At 35.9% G+C, this 16,651-nt stretch overlaps 4 protein-coding genes across 5 annotated transcripts; 1 reads left to right on the plus strand and 3 right to left on the minus strand.

Annotated features, from left to right (window-relative positions):
* Positions 1–1,860: 1,860 nt before the first annotated feature.
* Positions 1,861–2,340, minus strand: LOC110111850. The gene is made up of 2 exons (XM_020843886.2): positions 2,169–2,340; positions 1,861–2,113 (listed from the first exon to the last, which is right to left on the minus strand). The coding sequence occupies exons 1-2, from the start codon at positions 2,338–2,340 to the stop codon at positions 1,902–1,904; spliced, it is 384 nt and encodes a 127-aa protein (XP_020699545.1). The 3' UTR covers positions 1,861–1,901.
* A 1,240-nt stretch (positions 2,341–3,580) lies between these two features.
* On the plus strand, positions 3,581–7,692 carry LOC110111816 (eukaryotic translation initiation factor 3 subunit G-1-like). Its single transcript, XM_020843835.2, has 2 exons — positions 3,581–4,061; positions 6,977–7,692. Exons 1-2 carry the CDS (start codon positions 3,716–3,718, stop codon positions 7,507–7,509), a joined length of 879 nt encoding a protein of 292 aa, XP_020699494.1. The 5' UTR covers positions 3,581–3,715; the 3' UTR covers positions 7,510–7,692.
* A 1,678-nt stretch (positions 7,693–9,370) lies between these two features.
* Positions 9,371–10,043, minus strand: LOC110111817 (DNA polymerase delta subunit 4-like). Its single transcript, XM_020843836.2, has 2 exons — positions 9,806–10,043; positions 9,371–9,714 (listed from the first exon to the last, which is right to left on the minus strand). The coding sequence occupies exons 1-2, from the start codon at positions 9,975–9,977 to the stop codon at positions 9,512–9,514; spliced, it is 375 nt and encodes a 124-aa protein (XP_020699495.2). The 5' UTR covers positions 9,978–10,043; the 3' UTR covers positions 9,371–9,511.
* A 1,101-nt stretch (positions 10,044–11,144) lies between these two features.
* On the minus strand, positions 11,145–15,485 carry LOC110111857 (probable glucuronosyltransferase Os01g0926700). Of its 2 annotated transcripts, XM_020843895.2 has the most exons (5): positions 15,123–15,485; positions 13,372–13,760; positions 13,251–13,289; positions 12,588–12,829; positions 11,145–11,882 (listed from the first exon to the last, which is right to left on the minus strand). In XM_020843895.2, the coding sequence occupies exons 1-5, from the start codon at positions 15,241–15,243 to the stop codon at positions 11,369–11,371; spliced, it is 1,305 nt and encodes a 434-aa protein (XP_020699554.1). In that variant the 5' UTR covers positions 15,244–15,485; the 3' UTR covers positions 11,145–11,368. The 2 variants fall into 2 exon arrangements, with proteins under 2 accessions (XP_020699554.1, XP_020699555.1); XM_020843896.2 differs by lacking the exon at positions 13,251–13,289 and having other exon boundaries at positions 15,123–15,482.
* Positions 15,486–16,651: the final 1,166 nt, after the last annotated feature.

The following is a 16,651-nucleotide window of genomic DNA, read 5'->3' on the forward strand; positions in this document are numbered from 1 at the left end:
CTCTCTCTCTCTCCCTCTTTGGCTTCATCTCTAACGACCACCATGCATGGCGGACCCCGAGTTTGAATGGGGACTTGTGTTCAACGCTCACGGCAACCTTGACATCCAACGATCGCCGTTCTTCGACGCGGGATTTGATTCCGACGACAATACTGTTGGAGCCTACTTGGATCGGATCCTACCGACTCTCATAATCGTCATCGACAAGCAACATCCCGACTCCGAGTGGATCATTGACGGCCGCCCACCCGCTCCTCCAAATCCGGCTTCTTTCCCGTCGACAAGTCATCTCAAGATCACTTATATATTAGTGGCATCGCTAAGTCTACTTTCGATTCTCTTCCGCTAACCACCACTTTCACAACGAGTGACGGATCTCAAGGTGAACGATCTAAACTTTAAACGTGTGGCTTTAGTAGTAGCTATTTGCATTATCTAGTTTATTTTGGGTTATCTTTTGCAAGACTCTTGTAATTCTTAAATGTAATCACTGCCGTTAACATAATCTATCACGAATTTTCTTGAATCCTACTTGAGTAAGCTAGATTTTATCATTAACATTGCAAAGTTAAACTCTCTTTAATCTCTAACGTGCAAGTCATGTTTCACCACATATGGTTTCACATCAAATGTTGTCTGGCATGGAATCTTGATCTAATTTTGTTTTGTTTTGTAATCTCTCAAGCAAAATACAATCCCGAAAACCCAAAAATTGGGACAAAATGTTCTCATCACTATCATCTAAACTGTATGTACGAGTGGATGGAAATAAGTGACAGTTGTCCGATTTGCGGGAAGGTCTTGGATTATATAATTTAGGCTTTAGGACAGCGTTCTTAATAATTTTTAAAACAAATTTCTTGTACTAAAAATCTATTTTAGAAAGCAACAAAAAGTTGTCCCAAATCAAATTTTAGTTATACTTAGGGCATCTTCAACGAAAATTCTCAATTTCACTCCAAAATGCCTTGAAACTAAAAAATGTCGCGGTTCATCTCCAATTGAACTCCATTTTGCCCCCTTTGCGAAGATAACGGTTGTTCACTTATTTCGAACGTTTTTCTTTGATAAGTTGGGTAGAGACAGAAAAATATCGAAGATGAACAGTGCAACGTTAATATTGGCTTCCCACTGTTCACTCGCAACCAAATAGCTTAAATTTTACCGTTCGGTTGGGGCTCGTGAGGGACGTCATTCAAGCATTTGGAGTTCGGTTGGAGATGCCCTTACCTGCTTTTTGTTTAGAATTACTCATCTTTTTTTAATCATTCATTTGTTCTTCCATTGTTGCATGTAGACTGAGAATCTTTATCGTGTTATTCAAGATGTTGTTGGTCTTGTTTTATACAAAGATAATTGAATAATTACCCTTTTTACTTTATAATCTTTGATGTTGTACAGGAGATGGAGTTCTGTGAAAGCCCTTGACAAAGGCTTTTTTAGCAAAAAAAACTCCACGGAGTACGGTTAAAAGCATCAAATACTGGAAATAAAATATGTAAATAGCATTATCAGAGCTGCGGCCGAAAAATAATCATTAATCAGCCAATGCGGCAGGTACCTTCAAATATATCTGCACAACATTTGGCAATCTTGTTTCAAGATTTTAATTTGCTGTATAGAAAATTTCATGCGTTGAAAATTTGCTTTGTACTGAATATCTGTATCTAAATTGCAATGTTGAAGGCCTTGTTGATGCTGCTCTGTTGTGTATTTTTTTTTTTTAAATGAGCTTGAAATTGCACTTTCACAGATGTTTGTGGATCACAAAGTTAGATTAGCGAAGAAACAGAACAGTGTTTAACACTTATAACACAATAAAGCGAGTCAGACATCTCACCCTCTAACACAAAAACAGCTTAGGATCTTACAGCAAAGATCAGCTATTCCAAATTTGGGAATCAAACCCTACCTTCCCAAAGGCATTCCAGCTTGGGATTTGATCCCGACAAGCTTCGGAGAAGATTTCCGATTTCTGGTGGTGAATTAAGTCCCATAGAGCACGCCCGCTCCCAGCGCTCGAGCCTACTGAGCCCGACACAGGGCCCGTACCGCATCTCCATGTCGAATTGCCTCAGTTTCTCGTCACCATCCCCTTTGAAATTTTCCGAATCTGTATGCTGTGAGATGCCGAAATCGATGGAAAACATGAAAGAAGAAATAGTTACCTTGGAGATCAAACTTGCCATGGGCGATGAGGGCTGGGGTGTCTGTGGGCTCCGGCAGACAGATCGTGCCAATGCTTGACTTGCCGGAATTCTTCCTGGAGGAGGATGAGGGTTTCTTGGAAACGCCTCTCTTCTTCTGCCGGAAGAAATCCTTGATGTCGGATGAAGCCATCTGTGTGTGCGCGCGCGTGTGTGAGATTTCAAAAACGCCTCTCTTCTTCTGCCGGAAGAAATCCTTGATGTCGGCTGAAGCCATCTGTGTGTGCGCGCGCGTGTGAGATTTCAAAATAAAAAAAAAAGAGTTATTTAAGAAGTAGCGACGGAGGAAGAATGGGATTGGAGTGGTCGGTGATGGGTTCGCCCTTGTTTTTGGGCGGGCCAGGCGGACCCAAAGCCTGTTAATCAAATAATGAGATTTGAGGTATTTATCCTTAAATGAACCAGTCATTCGTCATCAAAGATAGATTTAGGTTTTTTTTTTATAACTTTTTTATTTCTTTCTAAATCAGCTTTTTAGTATAAACATTTTAAATGATATGAAAATTCATACTATTTTCTCAAACAGTTTTCATAATATAAATTTTTTAGTTTAAAAATTTTTTGTACTACCCACCATTGTTTAGTTTGGTTGGTGATTGAGTGTGGCTCGGAACCCCCCAATCTGTGCTCAATTTCCATCGAGCGGCAGCGCCTCTTAAGTGGGACCCAATCAAGTGCGAGTCAGGAGGTTTCTGGGGTGAGTGCCTCTTCCAGGTCAGTCGAGGATTATTCACGCCGCTAAGCTCCCTTACGGAGGTGGCAGTGAGTGGATACCCCGTTCAAAAAAAATTGTATTAAAAAATTGCTTTAGAAAGTAGTAACAAAGTAGTAAAAAAAGAGTCGTTGCTCGTTAGGTTTTGATTGGAATAGTTTTTTGTCATTATTTTGTTTGGAATTTTTACATACATAACACCTAAAACTATTAAAACCATATATTTAACATCTAAACTTCTATATTTACTAATATATCACTTAAAATCCTCTTTTCTTTCTATTCTACTACTCCAGTGATGAAATACTTGTATTAAAGTGAAAGAATGTCATTGACAGGGAAGACAATCGTTGATAGTGGTTTTTAATGGAAGGTTTAAACGGAATGTTATAATTGATTATAAGAGGAGTTTTATGTGGTATATTAGTAAATATAGAGGTTTATGTGTTAAATATGTATTTTCAATAATTTTATGTGTTATGTATGTAAAAATTCATATTTTTTATTATTTAAAAATTTTTATCAAAAGTTGTTATGAAAAATAGTAAAATAATTGCCCATATGAAGCCTTAATTTTTTTAAGATGATAATATAACATTATGCAACAAGGCCCTCAAGAAATTCTTATATTGTTTATATATATATAATAGTATAGAAAATGTTAAGATTATCAAGTCTATCCAAGCCGAGCACACCGCTATCGCATCCTTATAGATCTAGGGTTTATTTCTCGCTGCCGGCGCGCACCGTGTCCGCGTGGTGATTTGGGTGGCGGCTCGAGATTTCTTCAGCGGAGATGGAGGTTGACGTAGGTCGAGCTCCGGCAAGCAAGATCCGATGGGGAGAACTGGAAGAAGATGATGCTGAGGAGATGTATTTCTTTCTTCCGCCGAGGATCGTAATTGGGCCCGATGAGAACGGCTTGAAGAAGGTGATCGAGTACAAGTTCAACGATGATGGAAAAAAGGTAAAGGTAACGACCACCATACAAATCCGCAAACTTGCGCGCGCGAGGCTTAGCAAGCGTGCTCTGGAGCGCCGGACATGGGCCAAGTTCGGGGACGCCGTACACGAGGATACCAGCAGCCGCCTTACTATGGTATCCACGGAGGAAATTCTTCTTGAGAGGCCTAGGGCTCCAGGTTTCATTCTGGAACTTGATGCTTATGTTTATTGATTAAATGATTATACATTATAGTGCATACTTTTCATAAAGAAGAAAGGCATAGCAGGTTATACCAAAAGCAAAGAGAAGCATGAAACTAGTTTATGAGTATTCATCTCTCTCAGAACAGTGAGTACAGGTTTATATAAAGCTGAGAATGAAAAGGTATCCAAAGCAGAGTAAGCATCCAACGGTTACAAATAAATGAGTTAGTTGTAGAGGCTGAGATGATGAACATAGAGGTACTATGGCAGGACTCAGAGGTGGTGGAGTGTTCCATGTTCAGGCAGTTGAGGTGATATGCAGTAACTAGTGTTGGTGGAGAGATTATTGCCTTTAACAGCCCCTAACAAATTGATAGTCCAAGGTTGGAGGGTAAATTTGTCACGAAGTAGAAAGAACTTACTATTAGGAACTATGATGCACAGACACAAACACGAAGACACAGATATGACACGGATATGGGATATGTCAATTATTAAAAGTATAGGACAAATATACAATATTATAATTTTTATATTTTAAAAGTAGCATAAAAATTTGATAAGTATAATATTAAAAATAATAAGTCATTTGATTAGAATTTGTGCTTAAAATGATTAATATTTGGATGTTGAGAGTCGAATGTAGATGTCATGTATCAGGCAACGAGAGAGGAGACGACAATGCTATCAAGAGTCGGGCATCAATGTTATGCAGTAAGTATCAGACATTGATTTTAAGAGGGTGTTTGTCGTCGATGTTGAGAGGGCGTTGATCATCAATGTTAAGCTATGATGCACTGACACACCTCTTGAAGAGAGAATGCAGTGTCGGACAGGGACACGTGCCCGATATGGTTGGGACACGTGTCTGATTAAAATAATGTTTAAATTTAACCGATACGGCTGGGACACGTTTCAGACACGGTTGGGACACGTTTGTCCTAATTTTTATGATAAAATTATTTTAATTATAAATAGATGATATCCAATGAACTATTATGAGAGAGAAATAGAGAAGTATATAAGTAAATAGATATATTTTTTTGTGATTTAGATTAGAGGATAACAAAATATTATGGGAGAAAACTAGCGAACTAGAGAATTAAATAGATGCAAAGAAGAACTAACTTTCATTATATGATATCCAATGAACTATTGCACATCTTTCTCTTGATGAAACAGAGTTGGAATCAATGATATTAAATGATGATGATCTTGAAGGTCAAAAACAAACCTCTGAAGCTAATCCTAGTTGTTGAAGCTTAAATGCTTGATGTTGTAGCAAGTTGTTATTTGCTTATATTTTTGTGGTTGTACTAGACATTTTGTACTAAATATTTTATATTATAAGCTAGACAAGTTATCATGTCATTCATTTATTATTGTTTGTCATTTTTAATATAATCTTCCATTAATATCTATATACTATATAAAAAAATGTAATGTCGTGTCTGCGCCGTACCCGTGTCATATATTTTCAAAAAAAGCGGTGTCCCGTGTCTATGTCGTGTCGTGTTCGTGTCCGTGCATCATAGATGTTAAGAAGACGTCGAACAAAGATGAGCTATCAAGTTGTGGTTATAGAGATTGCTAACGTCGAGTATCAATGTCAAGATAGTGGACTTTGATGTTGAGATGGTTTTGAAATGTCAATGTTGTAATAATGTTAGACGCCAATGTTGAGATGACATCAGTCATTGTTGTGAAATCAAAGTCATGATCTATTAAAGAGAAATGAAAATGATATTTTATGATGAATGAGATAGTGAGTGTGATTGATTTGACGTTGTATATAGGAAATAAGAAATTTAGTTTTATATTTTAAATAAATAAAAATTTTAAAACAAGAAATTATATTTAAAAATGTTATAAAATATTTAAGATACATGTGTTCAATTTGTATTTAATATATTTTTAATCAAACATATTTTTGATATGTTCGACACATATCAGAGGCGTGTCAGATACACGTCGGATATTGCATGGCTTTTTTAAGAGAAGTGTCGGTGCATTATAGGTTAGGAAGAGCTTTCATAAATATGTCGGCAATCTAATCAGTGGTGGAAATGTGATGAACAATGACTTTTTTAGGCTTGATACACTCCCAAATGAAATGATAATCAAGTTCTATATGTTTGGTACGCGCATGAAAGACCGGATTGTGAGCAAGGGAGATTGCGAAGAATAGATAGGAGTTCATTGTATGGAAGGAATTTGAAAATCTTTTAGCAACCTTTGAAGCCAAATGAGTTCGGTTGCAAGTGTAGTTAATCCACGATATTCAACTTCAGTAGAGGATCGCGCAATAGTAGCTTGCTTCTTGGTCGCCCAAGACATTATATAATTTAACTATTTGATTATTTTGTAAACATCCTAACATTACCACCTTATGTTTTGTGGATATGACATCATTACATTTTTTGCATAAGCTTTTTTTTTTTTCGTTAGTTTAAACAAAATCTAGATGTGATTGAGTAGCTCACTTTTTTAAACATATTTTAAGTTTTATTCTTGTTCCTTAAGTTTTGTGCTCTTATTTCTTAGATCATTTGCTATTGTAAATTCAATTATAATAGTTATGAATTTCATCTTCTAATTCATGTCTGTCATGAATTCTCTGATATGGCATTCTCCTAGGCCCTACATATGCATTCTGTGATATGTATCGAAAGAAAGTTTAAAACAGTCCAAGGGCGGATCAATATCCTACTGCTCTAGCAGAAGTCTGATTAAATTGCAGCCCTCAATGCAAATAACAAAGGAAGACATCATTGCTCACCAAAGGGGACTTGTTGCGATATTTCTCAAATCTTTGGCTGAATTGCCTTTTTATAGTAAAAGATTATATAGAAATTTATCAGAATGCATGAAAATTTCTTGTTTTTGTCATGGAATCATCTCAACGCAGGTAGTAAAGCGGAAGAACCAAAGTCTGCAGGAGACCCACTTGCTGCAATGGTGAAATCTGGAGCTTCCCTCATGGTTTGCAGAACTTGTGGGAAAAAGGGCGATCACTGGACTGCGAAATGCCCTTACAAGGATCTGGCCCAGCCGATCGACTCCTCCATTGATAAGCCTCCCACCGCAGAAACTTCTACAGGTGCTGCTGGCAAGACCACATATGTTCCTCCTGGCATGAGGGCAGGTGCCGCCGATAAGGGTGGAAGCGAGATGCGGCGGAGGAATGACGAAAATTCCGTCCGTGTTACCAATCTATCGGAGGATACTCGCGAGCCTGACCTTCATGAACTCTTCCGCACATTTGGCCCTGTAAGCCGCGTCTATGTGGCTGTAGATCAGAAAACTGGAGTTAGCCGCGGCTTTGGCTTTGTGAACTTTGTTCATAGAGAAGATGCTGAGAAGGCGATCAACAAGCTCAATGGCTATGGTTACGATAATCTTATTCTTAGAGTTGAGTGGGCTACTCCGAGGCCTAATTAAGTTGATTCACCTGTGGATTATTCTGCTTATTTTATTTCGAACTGTGTTTTCTCGCTTTTATTTGTTAGCGATATGTTGCAGAAACCCTTAAAATGGGAGTAAATCATATAGTTGTTGCAAACATGATGAACATTATTGAATTTTGATTGGATAATGAGCATTTTGATTGTCAGCTTTTTCTTATTCTGAACAATTATTAGAGAACAGCAATTATTTCCTTCAACAATTTTTACTCAAGCAGGCAGGTGATTTATTATTTGATCTTTAGGATTTTTACATACATAACACTTCAAATTATTATAAATACATATTTAAAATTCAAATTTTTATATTTATTAATATAACACCTAAATTCCATCTTTTCATATAATATATCACTACGTTGTAACCCCTGTCAAAAATCTCGCATCTACTCTATCGGCTGTAAGGTCCGATGACATTCTGCTATGGACGATGAAGAGAAGGGGATTCCTCATTGAGCCCTCTTTGATCCCTTCTCCCCATTCCTATTCCACATCTCCTCACCAAAGTTCCAGGCGCGTAGTAAGCTTCCGCCGCCTTCATGAGAAACGAAGATGGTGAGTCTCTCGTAGTAGAATTTTTATTGTTCATCTACTTACTTCTCTGCTTTATTTGATCTCTGGGAAGGAGAAGGTGGTTTCAGGGCCTCTCTCGAATCAGCCTTTATGGCTTTCAAAACCATGATATGCATATTCAGTTATCGAGATCTTGGTCCGGAGTACCTGCTCCAAGTACACCACGATCTCTTATTTGACAAATAGGGGCATAGTTCACAACAAATGCTCTTTATATACCTTACATTAACTAAGAGTCCATATAGAAATTCAAATAGAAAATCAAGGATGCATTCAAATTAATCTTTATATGCAACTAATCAATTAGTTCACAGTACTGATTGCCGGTGGAAAGGGAAGAGCGTCTACTTGAGTCATCAACTTGAATAACCCTAGCCGGACAACCCACCAGTGCCGTTCGAAGAGAATGGGGCGACGAAGGCTAAAAGGACATGTTTGGGGAAAGGTATCGCCTTTGCGGAGCTAAGGGAGGTGGCCATGGCTATTGTCTGGCAGTTCATGCTGAAGATTGTGGAGGGCCATGTGGTGTAGCCTAATTTATCGATCATCAACTTGCTCGGCAACATCACCTGACAGTGAATCGAGCGAGAAATTTTCAGTTTCACAAAGGCATGAACTTGAATTTAATGTGGTCACCGTTAGCCATCATTCCTGGAACATTTGTCATGTTTGTTGAGGTAGAAGACATTGGCTCTAGAACAACAAAACAAATCGATATCATGGATTTCTGATGTTGCTGGCATGTCCGCAAGGAGTAGTCATGAATGATGGCTCTGGCGGTGCCAATAATCATTAGCATGTAGTCCAGCCCATCGGTAAATCGGAATAGCTCAAAAAAACTCATTGTCGGTGGCGTTGGCGCAGGCTTATCATGCCTTCCAGTCCTCCACCACGATCAGTTCCACTATGCTCGGCTCAGTGAATGCCGTCGGCGATAGTTGAGAGTGACCGGATGTAACAGAGTGGTAGTATAGATGAGAGGAAGAGTTTTTAGGTGGTAGATAAGTAAATATTAATGTTTGGATGTTAGATATGTAAATATAATTATTTAAGCGTTATGTATGTAAAAACCCCTTGATCTTTTCTTTTATTCGAACTATTATATAATTAACAATTTTCTCCTTCTTATGTGTTGCATTACTTCATTTCGGTCAAAAATTAAATTCTCGTTTTTTTTTAATTTCAAGAACACAATGAATTTTGAAAAACATTCTAAAATCTCAAAAAAAAAAAAAAAAAAAAAAAAAAAAAAAAAACAGCACAGATGTCGTAGATTGTTAGATGGGCAAAGAAACAGAACAGTGTTAAACACTTATAACACAATAGAGCGAGTCAGAAATCTCACCTACTAATACAAAAACAGCTTAGGATCTTACAGCAAAGATCAGCTATTACAAATTTGGGAATCAAACCCTGCCTTCCCAAAGGCACTCCAGCTTGGGATTTGAACTCGACAAGCTTCGGAGAAGATTTCCGATCTCCGGTGGTGGATTAAGCCCCATAGAGCACGCCCGCTCCCAGCGCTCGAGCCTACTGAGCCCGACACATGGCCCGTACCTCATCTCCATGTCGAATTGATTCAGTTTCTCGTCCCCATCCCCGTATTCATCTATTAGGGCAAGCCCATTTTTAAGATTTGTCGAATCCGTATGCTGTGAGCAAGCGAAATCGACGGAAAACATGAAAGAATAAACAATTACCTTGGCGATCAACCTTGCCGTGGGCCATGAGGGCTGGGGTTTCTGCGGGCTCCGGTAGGCAGATCGTGCCGACGCTTGACTTGCCGGACTTCTTCCTGGAGGAGGAAGCGGGTTTCTTGGATACGCCTCCCTTCTTCTGCCGGAAGAAACCCTTGATGTCGGCGGAAGCCATCCCACTCTCCCTGTGATTTCAAAATTCAAAATCGGAGCTATTTAGAAGTGGAACCAGAGGAAGACCAGGAAATATCAGTTTATATAGATGGGATTGGATATGGATTGTAGTCAGTGATGGGTTCGTCCATGGTCTCTTTGTTTTTGGGCGGGCCAGCCGACCCAAGCCCGTTAATCTAATAATGACATCTGAGGTATGTATCAGCTCAATAAAAAAACTGCACAAATAAATCTTAAGTCATTTGTGATAAAAAATGAGTTAATTTGAATTTATTTTAGGATGATATAATATAAATTTCTTTTATATAATTATTTTTAAAATAAATTCAAGATCATAATAAATTTTTGGCCACTACCTTTAATAATTTCAAAAAAACTATATATTAGAAAGCAGTAAAAAGTTGTTTTGAAGTCTCACTCTCTCTTTTTTTTTTGGGAACATGAAGAGTTAAATTTCTACAGTAAAATTTAATTAATATTTGCCTTATAAATAATGAAAATTTAAATTTAACGCACATTATAAATAAAAATATATATATATATACTTTTAGCTAATATAGTTTGCTTATCTTTTTTTCATAAGTAACACTTAAAAGGAAAATACCAATTGTGTGTTCACATACTAATTAGCTTTTATAATGTTGATTGAGAACATCCATGAAAGACTCCATTTGGAGAGAGATTATTACTTGCGGAGACCGAATAGAGAAAATCTTCTAGTTCTGTCCCTCTGAAAGGTAAAAGCGCAGTTACTGTTTATCATTGCATTTTTAGTGTTTGCCGCTGCGCTTTTAATATTCACAGAGACAAAATAGCTCTATGTATCAGATCTCCGCACGTAATAATATCTCCCGTTTGGGACATCTGAAAATTTCTTGTAAAAAAATAAAATTTAACATTAAAATCAAATAAGATTAAATTGAATAAGATAGAAATTGAGGCTTCAGCTTCATTTGGAACAGCTTTCTTACTACTTCCTAAAACAACTAATTTTTTACTAAAAAATTATTTTAAGAATACTAAAAAATTATTTTAAGAAGCAGTAAGAAAACCGTCCCAAACAAAACCTGAACGTACTTAAATAAAAACACAAATATGCAAATATGCAAAAAGTATAAAATATTAAATGAGAAGCAAATATTTAATGAAAATCAGAATAAAAAACCTATAAAACAACGCATATGCAATGTTTTATTCTCAACCACAGCTTACATCAAACAAATAGCAATAACAAAAGTTATAAACATAAGATGGCAATTATGTACTGAATTGTAGATAGCAGTAACAATGTAGAGAGAGAGAGAGACATAGATTGTCAAACAAATTCACTGAAGAGCAAAAATGTACACTTAAAACTGAAGAAGCCGCTTCAGCAAAAGTAAGTGACTTCCACTACCAAGGTTTCAGGTCGCCAGAAGGGCCAGCAGTCCAGTTCAACAGCTTCTCTCCATCTCTCATGTACACATTCTCATCATGTGGAAGCTTCCTTGCAAGTCCATTCAATATCTGGTGGAAGGCATCACCTGCTTGAGCTGGCTGAGGAAATAACATTGCTTGCTTCATTGAAGGATTTGCAAGCAACCTTTGCTTCCTCAGTATGACTTCAAGAGGTATTGAAGTGAGAATAGTATCTAGTTTCTGAACATCTTCCTCTGCTACAAAAACACCTATTTCTTCCCACGGTATCGCATCGGCGAAGGGGAGCACTATTTCGTCGGCTATGATCACCGGAATGCAGCCAAACACCACTGCCTCCACCAATCTTGGGCTCCATGGAGCCCAACCAAGAGGGCACAAGCAGAAGACAGACCTTTGCATGTCTTCATAGTAAGTGATTGGATGCTGCGAGGATATGTCAAAGAGAGGATTGTTCTTGAAGTTCTCCCAAACTGAAGCCCGGGCACCTCTGCATGTAGATTTAAAGGTGGAAACAAGAAGAGCTGTCAGATGATTGATTAAAGTTTCGTTTGAGACGGCTTTCTTACTGCTTCTTAAAGCAGCTTTTAAGTACAAAAATTAATTTTATTGTATTAAAAAGCTGCTTTAAGAAGCAGAAAAAAAAAGTCATCCCAAATAAAGTCTAAGATTACTCTGTAAACTCTTTCTCTCTCTCTCTATCTGTTATTATTATTTTTTTGTGTAAATTGTGTTAGAAACTGAATTTATTTTGGATTAAGTGTTTGCTTTCAGAAGAAAGATTGCTTCTTATATTGGGGGAAGGGAGGTGGCACGTATTATGGTCAAATTCAAAGCCTATATTGTGATTTGGTTGATAGAGCATAAATCCCTCTATCAACCACAACAAATATCTGAAATGGCTACTCAAATTAGCTTTCACTCTAGGTATATAAAGTTTTATTGAACAAAACTCATTGTTGCCCACTAAGATCTTATAAATACCTTCAGTGATTCTAGTTCTATTCGTGTGATAATTGCATTATATTTTGATAGCTTCTGAGAATAGTAACTTTGCTTGTAGATGTTACAAGTAACACATTATTATCTATATAATTTTAACACTTAAATAGCTTTTTATAAGAGAGAAAATCCAGCTTCATCAGATTCTGAAAGGCCATTCTTCACGAATTTAGGTGGATTTCAGAGCAATTACCTTGCGTAGTATCCACCTTGAGGATCATTACTATCATCATAAAATAAGCCACGGAAGTAAACAAAAATGGAACGAGGAGTTTCAGGAGGAACCAAGTGAGCTTGCATCTTCTGTGGAGGAGCATATGGGGGAATAGTGATGGATCCCTCCTTCAAACATACATGATTCATTTGTCCAAAAGTCTGAACTAAAGTGGCTCGTCGAAGCAAGGGAAGAATTCCTCGTTCTATGGCCTTTGCTTCCTAAAACCATAGGCACATTCATGTCATTACAAAGAGGTGGAAATTTGCAGAACTTATGTGAGGTTAATATGAGTTCGTTTAAGGCTCTTCTTATTCTTATTTTATTCAAATTTGGCTCGTGTTCGATTTTATTTGTAATATTATGTTCGTGTTCGATCTATTCTAGCTCCAACGAGCTTAATTAGCTTGTGTTCAGCTCGAATTCGACTTGAATTATAATTTTAACATAATTGCACATTGCCATTGGATTAGAATCCAATGATCATTATTCACATACGCCAACTAAAATAATTAGTATGAAATTAAAATGTGTGCATATATTACTTTTTAAAGAACAAATAATGAGCTGAACACGATCAAACAAAAATTCATTTGTTTAGTTCATTACTGAGTTCAAAATATATGTTCAAGTTTGACTTACTTCCAAAAAGGGAGAGTCCAACACGAGCTTCTTAGCGAGCTAAACACAAGTTAATTCATGAATAAAAGACCTAATTAAAATGATAACACAATGGTTGATAACAAAAGATCCAGGAGGTTACCTGGTAATGGAAACATGCACCAAAATCATGAGGAACGACGAAAAAGTGATCGGCTCCTTCTGTTCTGTTCCAGTAAGGCCACCTCGATGAGATCAGCTGAATGGCACTTCTCACCATTCTTGGGGATTTAAATGGCAAGGGAAGACCATTCGGAGTTAAGTCGCAGGTAGCATAAACTGGTGTATAGAACCAATCAGCTTCCTCAGGATCTAGAGTTCGAACCGGACTAGATATTAGGAAGCGGTGCATGAAAATTTCAGCGGCGAACATGTGATTTAGGCATCGTGGATCCTTCTCAACTAGCTTCTTGTTGTATTTGCTTGGTAGATCATAAACAAAAACCTTCAATCTTCCAACAGGGTTGTCTTCAAGCACATCACCAGCACTCCCTACATGTTGAAAATGATAAGTGGAGGGAAGGAGTAACGGTAACATTGATTTAGCAAAAGCATTCAGTCAGTAACAAGAAATGTGATATATATATATATATATACTGCTTCTTAAATCAACTTTTTAGTACAAAAATTAATTTTTTTTATACTAGAAAGCTGCTTTAAGAAGCACTAATAAAGCCGTCCCAAACGAAATCTTAGGCTTGTATTTTATTTTATTTTTGGACTTAAAATTGGTAAATGTTACCTGCTGGGTAATTGCTTAGCTATTCAATTTTTCTTATTTGAAGGAAATAATGTTTTGGTAAATAAGTTTACCTGATCATTGGTAAGAAGTTTATTTAACTTAAAGGCCAAGCAAGATCATGTGGTAGACTGAATCTACAAGTACCACTAGGAAGATTCCGGGGGTTAAAGAAGATTGGGACCATACCGGGAAGGAGCGGGCTTATTCAAGCATTGGCTCAACTATTTCAGGCATTCATAGACTCAAATCATCCAAAATTTGTATAGAGGTTTGCATATTACTTGGGCACTGGTTCATTCAAATTAAGTTCCATCAAACATTCAAGTCATTTTATGTCAATTGAATTTCATTGTCACTTTAATTTTTTGTTAAGGTTATTTTAGTTGATGTTATTAAGCTTGTATGAAGTTTATTATTTCTACCACAATTATAAAGGTGATATTTTGAGTTAGTTAAAATATTATTTGGTAAGAATAAAATCCTTATTTTTGATATTAATACCCTTTACCATCAACTATGAGATTTTGATCCCCGAATAAGTGTAAGATTAAAAACCTTCCAAGAGAAATGATCTCCTTTATGAAGCATAGGACTCACTTATATGTTTTCATGTAATTCCTCTTTCCTCTTTAGTTTTATCCAATTTTCCACCATTTAATCTTTTTCTAATTCTTCCATAATCTTCATATATCAAGTATGAATACTATGTATAGAGAGTTAAAAGAGAAAATTGACATCAATAGAGTTATTAAGTTCATTTTTGTTAATGGAATTATAATTGTTATCAGTGTTATGTTCCTTAGGTACAATAGAAGGAAGTTTGAAAACTAATTTGGGAAGAAATAGATGAACTACTACAATATGCTTGAAGAGGAGAGGATATCTGTGAAGAATATTTTTTTTAAAGGGACAGACAGTTCCTCATCCCTAAAAAACCTAGCAAGTACTTCTTAAACAGAAAACAGCACCAAAATTTACAGATCAAAACCCTAATACCAAACATGAAGAACAGTACATTCCAAACTCAGATTAAAAGTAAAATCAATTCAATGCATAACATTACAAGAAAAGGAATCTGCAGTGAGTAAAGATAGAGAAAAAAGCAAACCCACCTGATATTCGTTCAGCAGTACTGTGTCTCCGTTCCATCTCCAAAGCTTCATTACTCAAAATAAAATGAGCGAAAAATAGAAGAAAAATAACCTTTCTTCCCAATTCCTTCTCCCTCGCCATTACCCGACTCCCAATGGCTGAAAAATGGAGGTCTCGGCCTGAAATGGAAAATAAAAAGCTCCTTTTTTTCCCTTAAAAGAGCGATTTTTCTTCTGTTTTGGTTAAGGGAAGGGGAAACGAAGGAGGGCTGGTGGCAGTGGAGAGAAAGTGAGTAATTTTGAGTTTAATAGAAAGAAAAATAAAGGAGGCAGTTGGTTACTTGTTTTCCTTCGTGAGCTTTGCTTAAAGAAATGGAGAAAGAGGTTGGCTTTGCTTATTTTATTTGTGATGTTTTAACGCATGAAATTATTTTATTTTACATGCATTTTTTTGTAACAAAAAAAATATTTTTTTAATAAAATTGTTTGAATGTGAGTGAGAGTGACTTGATTGTAATTTTGATAAATAAAAAACTTTTTTTTTAAATATTAAATTTATCATTTCTTTAATACAAATCATAATAATGGTCTATTCTCTCTCATGCATAGATATATATTTATTTCATTTGATTGTGAATAATTATTTTAATTTAAAAAAATAGCTAATTTAAAAAAGATTGAAGAAATTTGTGAGGTAAACTGAGCTCAATCAAGTTCTCTTCTCCAAGTGTTGATGGGAGGTCAGCCTCATGCTGCTACACTGCAGCTATTAAGTTTCTTTCAACCACCCTACTCTCCTTTCACCAACCCTTAACCAAAATTTTCTATTAATTTGTTTCTTTAAACTTATTAGCTTTTAATTTTAATAGCTCTGTTAGCTTTCTATATTATTAGTTTGGTAAATATGCTGAATTTTTATTATGGTATCTTGAAAATAATATATATTATTTTGTATAAAATTCTCATAAAATAAAAGAGGATTCTTAATTTTAAATAAATTTTTTCCATTTATTTTTAATAATAACTCGGTTTACTATTAAACTTATAAATTCAATGACCGTAAAATTCATTTTTTGTAAGTTATGAGAAATGAGAATGTGGATTCGATGGCTCAAAATAAATTAGTAAAAATCGAAGACTTTTTTTTAATAAAAATAAAATTCACATTTTTGACGCCCCATGAATTCATAATATCATGTTTTAATTATTTTAAATAAATTTTAAATTTTATTATTTCATTTATGGGATGATGATCAAAAATTTGAATGCTAATGATTTTAAAAATTTATATCAATGATAAACTTTTGAATTTTCTTTTGGTTTTTGCGGTTCTGACTAAATTTGCAGCAGTGAATTATAGTTCAGATTATTCATGAAAAAAAAAAAAACTTCAATTGAAAAGAAGAAAAATTTCTAACAAATTTGGTGATATAGAAATGGGCCAACTCCATTGAGTTTCAAATTTAGAGAATATGAGGAATTTCTAATACCTCTAAGAAATAGGCATTTATCATTTTAAATATAAATATAATATGTAGAAAGTGGCAATA

This window comes from Dendrobium catenatum, unplaced genomic scaffold (genome assembly GCF_001605985.2).
Source record: "Dendrobium catenatum unplaced genomic scaffold, ASM160598v2 fragScaff_scaffold_621, whole genome shotgun sequence".
NCBI classification, from domain to species: Eukaryota; Viridiplantae; Streptophyta; class Magnoliopsida; order Asparagales; family Orchidaceae; genus Dendrobium; species Dendrobium catenatum.

Coding starts and splice junctions, on each gene's coding strand:
- LOC110111850 (XM_020843886.2), bottom strand. CDS start 2,340: ATGGCTTCATCCGACATCAAGGATTTCTTCCGGCAGAAGAAGAGAGGC. Junction 2,114..2,168: donor TGGCAAGTTTGATCTCCAAG/GTAACTATTTCT, acceptor CACAGCATACAG/ATTCGGAAAATTTCAAAGGG.
- LOC110111816 (XM_020843835.2), top strand. CDS start 3,716: ATGGAGGTTGACGTAGGTCGAGCTCCGGCAAGCAAGATCCGATGGGGA. Junction 4,062..6,976: donor TGAGAGGCCTAGGGCTCCAG/GTTTCATTCTGG, acceptor ATCTCAACGCAG/GTAGTAAAGCGGAAGAACCA.
- LOC110111817 (XM_020843836.2), bottom strand. CDS start 9,977: ATGGCTTCCGCCGACATCAAGGGTTTCTTCCGGCAGAAGAAGGGAGGC. Junction 9,715..9,805: donor CGGCAAGGTTGATCGCCAAG/GTAATTGTTTAT, acceptor TTGCCCTAATAG/ATGAATACGGGGATGGGGAC.
- LOC110111857 (XM_020843895.2), bottom strand. CDS start 15,243: ATGGCGAGGGAGAAGGAATTGGGAAGAAAGGTTATTTTTCTTCTATTT. Junction 13,761..15,122: donor TACTGCTGAACGAATATCAG/GTGGGTTTGCTT, acceptor TTCAACATGTAG/GGAGTGCTGGTGATGTGCTT. Junction 13,290..13,371: donor GTGCATGTTTCCATTACCAG/GTAACCTCCTGG, acceptor ACTTGTGTTTAG/CTCGCTAAGAAGCTCGTGTT.